Source organism: Cyprinodon tularosa, unplaced genomic scaffold, assembly GCF_016077235.1.
Source record: "Cyprinodon tularosa strain WSP-4 unplaced genomic scaffold, ASM1607723v1 ctg199, whole genome shotgun sequence".
Classification (NCBI taxonomy): Eukaryota; Metazoa; Chordata; class Actinopteri; order Cyprinodontiformes; family Cyprinodontidae; genus Cyprinodon; species Cyprinodon tularosa.
In genome coordinates, this window is record NW_024038729.1 from 2,002,852 (window position 1) to 2,012,768 (window position 9,917).

The 9,917-nt window shown below is 35.9% G+C and overlaps 1 protein-coding gene across 2 annotated transcripts in view; it reads left to right on the top strand.

Moving 5' to 3' along the window:
* blnk (B cell linker) overlaps positions 1-6,967 on the top strand; it is a 48,499-nt gene extending 41,532 nt beyond the window's left edge. For both annotated transcript variants that reach the window (XM_038284048.1, XM_038284049.1), the window contains 9 exons: positions 12-75; positions 149-176; positions 321-351; positions 747-822; positions 924-952; positions 1,045-1,100; positions 1,182-1,265; positions 1,352-1,507; positions 6,743-6,967. In XM_038284048.1, coding sequence (XP_038139976.1) covers positions 12-75; positions 149-176; positions 321-351; positions 747-822; positions 924-952; positions 1,045-1,100; positions 1,182-1,265; positions 1,352-1,507; positions 6,743-6,859 — 641 coding nt within the window. In that variant the 3' untranslated portion in view covers positions 6,860-6,967. The remainder of the gene's footprint in view (positions 1-11; positions 76-148; positions 177-320; positions 352-746; positions 823-923; positions 953-1,044; positions 1,101-1,181; positions 1,266-1,351; positions 1,508-6,742) is intronic.
* The last annotated feature ends 2,950 nt before the right edge of the window (positions 6,968-9,917 follow it).

Here is a 9,917-nt window from a genome sequence, read left to right on the forward strand (position 1 = left end):
ATCTCTCATAGGTTCCAATCATAAACCTCCAGGTGGTCCTCCCCCGCCTCGTCTACCAAAACCAACTCCAAGAGAGTAAGCATGGCTTACCCTGTAGCATGTCATTATGGTTTACTAGACGCATATTGATCTGTTGTTATATTTACAGGAGGTCACCAAAGCCGCCTGTATTACCGGTAAGAATGTGTTTATATATTAATAACCTAATAAAGTCCTGTAGACAAAGCTTTAATTGGTGGACTGCTGTTTGAATTGAATTCCTAATAATAAATGACTTTTTAATTTCTAATGTTGATCACTAATGATGACTTTTATTGCAGAGGCAAGATTTGAAACCAAGACAATTTGAAAGTAAGTCATTTAAAAAGAAGATTTTTAAAGAGCCGACTATCTTTATCCTTTCACCTCACATGGATTAATTGCTTTTAGTTTATTCACAGATAAATAGTTCACTAAAAAATGTGCGGCATGCCTTTTTATTCAGTTCTCCTTATTCTGATATCCCAAAATGAAATGAAGTCCAATCAAGTCTGTTTACAAAACATCAAGAAAACTTAACTTTCCCCTGTAAATCATGTATATGAGCGATTTAGTGTTTGACTTACTGTATACAGAAAATATAAAGGCTATATATGAAGGCTTTAATACATCTGCAAAGAATTGTCCATGTTTATTTTTGGAAGCCATCTTCATGCTAATTACTAAGACGAAACATGGCTAATTTCAGGATGTCTGTGTTTCCTAAGGTGCCTCCCTGCCTTCGATGCACTCTGAACCGAAACCAACTCCAAAAGCTTTCTCCCTGGATCAAAAGCGACCAAAGTAAGTCAGGAAACATACAATTTTATGATGAATTAAAGCCTTCAGTCGTGTCTTGCTGTTTATTTATTTACGGCTGTTTGTTTGTATATCTTTTGCTGCAGAATCCCTCTTCCACAGATTACACCACCCAGTAGGTTCTGCTCCTCTTTCCTGTTCACCACCATTCACACTCAGTTTATGTTTAATATCAACTGATGCAAGTTCCTCTGTTTTGTATCCCAGAACCAGCTGAGAAGGGCAGCACTGTTGCAGAAAATGCTTCAACAGACCAAGATAAGGTGTGCTACTCATTTATAATCTCATTTATATAGGGAGGAATAATCTCCAATGTTTCAGCTAAGCAACTGATTCTATTTCAGGATGGTGATGTTTACAACAAACCCTGGTTTGCCAGCACATGTGACCGCAAGACTGCAGATGACGCTTTATTGCGATCTAACATGGTATGAATGCTGATTCATGAAGTGGATGAGAATATGTGTTTGTCGGTAAAGCTGTTAGGCTTAATCATGAGCGTTTTCTGTTTTAGGACGGAGCGTTCCTGGTGAGAAAGAGCTCTGGTCAGGATGTGCAGCAGCCCTACACGTTAGTGGTCTTTTACAATGGAAGAGTCTACAACATCCCAATACGCTTTGTGCCGAGCACAAGGCAGTATGCTCTGGGAAGAGAGAAGAAAGGAGAGGAGGTACAGCTTAGACTATTAAAATATTTACATTTGTACGTTTAATAATAGAAACAGGTTATTGTTTATGTAGTAACATTCAGAAATATACCCTAGTACACTTCTATTTGGGTAAATGTCATATTAAGTTGTCAATATTAATTTAATTAATCAGGCTGCATAGCTGTTTGGAGAGTGTGTTCAGTTTTAATTTGAAAACTGAAAAAAAAAATTGGTTCTCATCAATTTTATAGTTATTGTAATTGTAAATAGGCGGTGTGAAATGTTAAAAAAGTTTACAAAAATTAAAAAATATATATATATATTTCTTGGTAACAAAACATGCTGATTGAGTCCACAAAAGAAAGTTGAGTATTTGAAAGAGGAGGAAACATGGAGATCAGTGTGACCAATCCTTAATTACGGGGTTTTTTTTCACTCAGACAAAGAGTGTCTATTGTTAGAGATGTTTTGACTTGCAATAAAAAAAAATAGCAGAAAGAATCTTGGGATCCCAACTGAGGATCAGTTCTTTTGAATGAACTGAATCACTAGAATCTGTAAATTAAAATGATCTGACTAAAAGATACATCGTCCAATTCAATGCAGTTTTAATTTTACAATATAAATGGCTTCCTTCACTTACATAGTCTGTTATTCAGAGCTTTACTTTCATTTTTCCCTTAAATTTAAGCAGAGATGGGAAGTAACGAAGTTCAAATACTTCGTTACTGTACTCAGGTAGATTTTTCTGATATTTTTACTTTACTTTACTACTTATTTTTATGGCGACTTTTCACTTCTACTCCTTAAATTTTTACACAAATATCTGTACTTTCTACTCCTTACATTTTAAAAAATTGGCTCGTTACTTTAGTTTTGAATCATTTCAATGGAGTTACCGTTATTATTTTTCACGTAATCAAAACCAAATTCAATCTAATTGGATGGGAATCTACGTTGCATTTGACGCACCACTACAAGATGAATCGACAGATTCGGCGGTATTCATTCGCGGCAAATCATTGCAGCTTGGTGGCGGTGGCGTTAGCATAGTAGTATGGACGACGAGATGATTGAAAATGAACACAACGGAGATCTAGTCCTATTGGCAGACATCCATTTAAAATGTTGGCAACGGCATGAAAAAAGTGGTTTCTACTTTTACTTTTATACTTTAAGTAAATTTACAAGCCTTTACTTTGTTACTTTTACTTGAGTAAAAAGGTTTAATCAGTACTTCCACTTTTACCAGAGTATTTTTTAACACAAGTATCTGTACTTTTACTCAAGTACGGAAAGTGAGTACTTTTGCCATCTCTGAATTTAAGCATAACTCTAGTGCAGGGGTCACCAACCTTTTTAAGACCGAGGGTGACTTCATTGGTACTGAGTCATAGGAAGGGCTACCATTACTGACCTATGAACTGGAGGAGTCAGTATTCATCTGAATTTCATAGCTAATAAACACATTTCGATAATTTCTTTTCATTTCTCATTTGCTTTTAGATATTGTCATTTTGAAATCCAAATAAATGCCTACATGTTCTAAATTATTGATACGACGAAATGCTTTATAAATGTTAACAAAAATAAGAGCAGCAGCATAAAATAAAATTAGTTGACTGTTTTAAGGAGATGCAGAGGCCCCCTTGGTGCACCAGGTTTTTGACCCCTGCTCTAGCGGCTTAAAAGTCCCCTAAAAGGTAAAACAGGTAATAGATATAAGACTAATCTTTCAACCTTGAAAAGGTGATTCGTAGCGGGTTATCGCTGCTCAGAATGAGTCAGCGCTGTTTCAAACAGTACCACAGAGGGTGAGTCAGTGGGATTTCCTGTAAGTACTACTTTGAGAATCACTCCTCAGCAGCATTTCTTTGCGTTTAGTCTACAATGTTGTGGTCAGATTGTTATTTTAGCTTTCATGCATTTCTATGCCGTGTCTGCACAATCTAGAAAAAAAGATAACTATGTGGACAGCTGCTTGCAGAAACACATGGGGGTTGAGCAACAGCTCCTACTGGTGAGGGTATAAAAATATAAACATAAGTATTTAGCTCATAAATATCATTACGATCAACAGATTGTGAATTACTTTTTTTAAAGACTGTCCCTATTGGATGGCATAAATTGGCTTGGAAAATGCTGGAAACAGCTGTGTGCTTTACTCATGCATGTTGTGTAATGTTGCAAGCCATACACGCCCTCCTGGAGTTGGACAGAATATTAGGTGCAGGGGAAAAGCTGCACTTTTAAAGCTGCAGCTGTGTCCATGTGTCTCGGTCTACTATTCGAACAAACATGCATTAAGCATAGCTGCAAGGATGGGTACCAAAAAATAGATTATCATCACTATCAAGTCAAAGCCAGTTAAAATTATTAATACAGTTGATTTGCACAAATATAACGTGTATAACTTGCAGATACTATTATATTTTAGGTTCACAAAATGTATTTTTCTTCTAGGAAACAAGTTTGCATACTTTTTATTAAAAAAAATAAAGCCCACCTCATGTATTATACAGTACATGAGAAAACTCATAAGAGCAGGTTTAGGAGATTGATGATTTACTCTATATTTTCTCTAAAATGAACAGATTTGTTTTGGCAAGCAGTGATTGTTGCAGCCTTTCTTAGGTTTAACATGACATATATGCTTCCTGCTAATATTCAGATAATTGTCCCTAAAGTTCAACCCATACATCTATACTCTTCCACTTATCCAGGGTTGGGTTGCGAGGGTAGCAGCTTCAGGCAGGCGCAGACCTCTCCACAGCCACTTGGGCCAGCTCCTCTGGGAAAATCCCAAGGCGTTCCCAGGCCAGCTGAGAAACAGTCCCTCCAATGTGTCCTGCGTCTCCCTCTGGGTCTCCTCCCACTACACTACAGAGAAAATATTAAGTTTAACCTAAAAACAATACATTTTATACCTTGCATCCTGAAATAATTCTGGTTAGACACTTGATTCCTCTACCTGACAGATCCAGAGTTCCTTTTAATTAGTCGTTTTTGTTTTTAACTTTTGTTTGTACTGGAAACGTTTTTAATTGGGTTGGGATCAGCCGTAGAGTAGGCTGATCAGGGAAGTTCTAATCATTTTCTAAAGCTAAACTTTTTCTTTGGGGTCAACCGAAGACTAAATTAATGACTAACTTAAAACCACCTTTAAGGCACACCAACATTAAGGCACAAAGTTATTTATATCCTTGGCAGATTTGGGCTTAAAGTAAACCTTTAAGGTCGCCAACAGTGGAAACAGGCAAAAAGATGGTCAGCTAATATAAGAAGGATCTCAGAATATTCCATAATTTTTTAGAGATGCCATATTTTTTTTATCAAACATTAATACACAATTTTTTTATTATACCTGTTTCTTTTCCTATCAGATAGTGGCTTTTTTTTTTTTTTAGAATAGAAAATCCCTTTATTGTCCCACAATGGGAAAATGTATACTAAATCTGTCAGGGATGTGAGTTGTTTTTCCTTCTTTACTGCAGGGTTGAAAGGAATCTAGTGAGGATGTTCTGGAACCAAACAGATTTACATCAAAATGGACTAAAGGGTACGGAGCCCCTCTGATGACATGGTCAAAAAAAATTTTTAATTGTGGCCACGCAGTAGTATTTCGTGTGCACGAAATACTACTGCGTGGCCACGCAATAAGTTTAACGTGCGCACGAAATACTTATTAATAATATTAATATCATTCCTGGACAACAGGGTAAGCAAATCTAGCGCACCTTCTCTAAGGTCTAAGGCGCGCTTGATTTGCTTACCCAGTTCTCCAGGAATGATATTAATATTATTAATAAGTATTTCGTGCGCACGTTAAACTTATTGCGTGGCCAAGAAGTAGTATTTTATGCGCACGAAATACTACTTCGTGGCCACAATTATACATTTTTTTTGACCATGTCATCAGAGGGGATCCGTAAAAGGGGAACCAACCTTTGCTCTAAACACCTTTGAGGTCAAACGGACAGATTAAGCTAACTGGCCAAAAAATATTTGGACTAAAGTGAGGCTTTTCAAAACTAAGCCTACTATCCTGCAGGGTGGCCTTGTCATCATGCTAAGGACCTGCTTCAATAAATTGCAGAAAAACTGAGCACTTCAAAATTCTATAGCTTCACCCTAAATCTTTAACTGAATGCAAACAGCTGTTGTTTTTAGCTGAAGGCCAGAATATTTAACTAGATTTTTTAAGCTCTGACAAATATGGGTTTTAAAAAAGGAGAATCCTGTCCAGCACCAGGAAACATGTTGATTTCAATGGTGAATATTAATTTATATTGGTGGGCGGTCGAGCATCCAGCCAGAAATATAGCAGATCACCTGGAGTTTATTTATCATTGCGTTAGAGGTTTATGTTTTTATATACTTGGGCTCATATAGAGAGCTGAACAATCAGGGATCCCCATAAATACTTACATTTTAATAAAGACCACTGATTAAATTTGTTGCTTTTTTATTAAAGTTAAAGACATGATTCAGTTTGATTCAATGGTCCTAGCATAGATAAATTAAATTATTTCTTAGTTTTTTTTAGAATTGAAAATTAACATTTACAGGAAGTGGCTGATTTATTCCACTTCTCAACAATCAATGAAGATTGTTCAACAATAAAGTAAATACCTGGTATTCTTTACACTTGTGCTAACACAGCTACAGTCCTAAATGTAATCTTTTCTCCTTTTTTTGGAGTTTAGTTTGACAAAGCAGCAGATTAGAACCAGCTGTCCATCATTGGTATGATGTTAAGATAGTCACTTAATTAATCCCTGATAGGTGAAATTCACCTGCCTGACAGCAAAGATAAAAACATATAAAATAGGATAAAAAAAATCACCATATTGGTTAAAGTAATAATAATAATAATAATAATAATAAACTGTCTAATGGAGGCCGAGACAAAAGATCCTTGAAGCTCAGCCAATTTAAAACCACCCCCACCCCCTGATCAACTTCTGCTTTGGGGCCCATCCTAGTTTGGGACAGCCCTGCTCATACGTCTAATCCAGTTTGGCATAAAGGAAATCCACATTGAATTTAATTTGTCCACCTATTTATTGCTTTTACTTACTTTATTTAAGTAAATGTATTTTTGTGTCATCGGTAAAAACCCTAAGATTTTCATTTTTGATAAATGAATAATGTTTCAGGTAGATAGAAAATAGGAGTTTTTCATTGAACTGTCCAGGATTCTGGCTTTAATAAACCCACCTTTAACAGTTTAAATATTTTCTTTTTATCCTCCAGTACTTCAGCAGTGTCTCCCACATCATAGAGAACCACCAGAGGAATCTTCTGGTCCTGATCGACAGTCAGAGCAACACCAAAGACGCCACCAAGCTGTGTCATCCTGTAAAGCCGTAGACGACTCCATCAGTCAGACGACTGATTCAGAACTTCTGAGCTTCACAATCCGAGGCCCGTGTTCTTTCACTTTACAACTTCCCTGCCCATCAGTGTTTTAAAGTAAACACTGAGCACTATGGTAGTTATATTTTTAAAAAAACAGCCAAGAACTGCTGGAGATCCTGATTTTCCCCACATGGGACAATAGACTGGCCTTCAAAGACACTTAGGAAGGAGGATGGTTGTAAAGCAATAGCCTGGATGCCTGCTCTTCTAATAGGACAGTTCTGTTCTCATAGTGATGTGACTATATAGTTATTTTTGTTAATTTTTGTTCAAGCAAATACATGAAAGCATCATGACAGTGCCCCTTCAATGCCTTAATAAGTTTTTTTAATTTGTAGAAAACACAGAGCTTTCTTTGATTAATAAAGCAATTTCCAGGATAGGTTCTAGATAGGGGCCGACAGGGGCCAGTGTCCCATACAGATTCTGACCTCTGTCATTCCCCAGGCATTGAAGTGAATAATACTAAATCCATTTCTTATGGTAAAATTAATAATCTTTTGGAATAATTTAATGTTATTAATAACTTAATCCATTCATACTGAGACGGAATCCCAATTTTCCTCTGTATCCAAAGCAACAAGTGGATCTTTGGCTCTGCTGCTCACTTAATATATATAATATCGCCCTGTTATTTTGGTTTCATTCTTTTGTTCTGTGTTCTAGTGAAAAAAAAAGAAAAAATCTAACCCCACCCTGGCTAACTTGTCCAAGACCCGCCACTCCCCCCGGCAGACCTTCTTCCTCATTCATCATTCTTTATAGTTTTGTTTGTTTAAATATGAGCTTTTTTTGTTGTTCGCTCTTTGATTACAGGTCCTCTTTGTAAAGTGTACATTTTATTGTACATTTCATTTTCTTTCATCGATCATTTTTCCCAGTTGTGACCTCTCTCCTTGGTTTTCTGAATGAAAAAGATCGCAGGATGAAGTGATGAGAATGTTTGCATTTGTGCCCGCCTCCTGTAGAGGTTTCTTCGATCAGGCACTTTTATTCAGAGATGATTTTTGTATAGATGCATGAAGTGGTGATTTGTAGACGTACTCTGTAAAACCTTTCACCAAAAGTTTGTCGTGGTGCTATTTTCTTTTTTTACACATTGTATTAAAATCTCTTGTTAATGATCTTCTGTTTTTTTTTTATATAGAATAGACATAACACATATTTTCCCACGGTGGGGAAATTCAGGTGTGGCGGTGGCAGAGCAAATGCAAATAAAAGCCTGCAAGACGTTTTTTCAACCTCCCTCTAAAGTTGAAGTGCGTTGCAAAAATGTTATTCCCAAAAAAATCAGCTGACTTTATTCGTTTCTGTTAAAACTGTCCTGAACACTTGAGTGTGGAGCATGTTTCTATGATCCAAAAATCTTATTTCAACATAAGGCGAAAGTTTGCTCCTGACCCAATAGTGAGGTTAACTCTTAAAACCCAGTTTTAATGCTTTTACAAATAATAATCAGAATGCATGAAAATTACACTCATAAAATGTTTACCAATATAAACATGTTAGAAATCGTTGGAAAGCTTAGATGCTCCAGAATTCAACCACCTAGTTCATTTTATGGACATAGCGAGCACCAAAGCACAATTATAGCAGCATGTCGAAATGTAGCACGACAAAGCAGACGCAACAAGCAAGCATGTCTTTATTTCTGCTGTGCAAAACAGACATATTATTTATCTGTAGATTGAGTGGAATATAAAACTCCTGCTGTAAAGTTGAGAAAATAAATGATTTGGAATCACAAATAAAGCAGAGTGTGAATAAAATGATGATTTTATAGGATCTTTCGTTGGATTGTTAAAGTTGGATTATGAAAGTCTTGATCCAAATCACATAAATTTTTTTAATATTTAGCAGACCTTTTACAATAATTTTCAATAGAATTTGAGAAAATACAATATTAAATTCAATTCAATGGAGAAAAATCTTAGAGAGGTTATAAATAAACTATTGCATAAGAATCAGATCAATATTAGTGATTGAACTGTAATGTGTGCACAACTATTTCAACTATAACAGAAAGTGATTTAGTGAAATACTTATGAAACCACGAAGGTATTTTATCTGTATCAACTAACAAAGCTCAGGCCGAAATTAAAAAGAAAAGGAATAAATCATACATGGTAGAGTTGTCTTTACTCTGATACCTCTAAATAAGAGTTCACTTTCACTAAGAAATAAGGAATAATTAAAGCACTGTGTGATTTAAGCTCAATCTCAGTCCAGCTGGTCTGTTAAGAGCTGATTATGAAGACAAAAGAGTTATAAGCAAAGAGAATAGTGATAAAGTTATGGAGACATTTAAATCAGGGTTAGGTGAATGACATGTATTCAAAAGCATTGACAGACATAATTAGTAGTGAAAAACAGCATCTGATCTTTATCAAAGGGTATAAAAAAATGAATGCAATTGTTGACATAAAGTCATGAGGGTCTCTGAGTGCAGTTTGTAACAAGAATATATCTGGAAGAATAAGCTCTGGTGAGAGGAAACTTTCTGGTCTACATGCAAAAAACTTAACACAGCACATATATTTTAATGAACCGTCCCTATGCTGAAGCACGGTGGTAGCACCATTAGGTTGTGGGTAGTTTTCTTCAGCAGGGACCAGAAAAATGCATCAAGGAGTTAAAGGAGTGGACATCAAAGCTAAATTCAGGCCGATCCTGGTAAACAACTCAATCTTTACAGCATGGATGTCAGACTCCGGTCGTGGAGAGCTGTCCTTCACATTTAGATGCAATTCTGCTTTAACACACCGACACCTTGAAAGTTTACATCCCCTTCCATTAAAGCTAAAAAAAAAATCAGCTGCCAGTAAAATAAATAGAAATTGACAAAAGTAATAATAAATGAAAATAATTAAAATTGGAAATCATATTTACTTGGAATGTATATATGTATATATATACATATCTATATATGTTTATATAGATATGTATATATGAATAAATACACCATTGTCTGCAGAGCTTCAAGCAACGCAGAGCGGGACAGAAAGAGGCT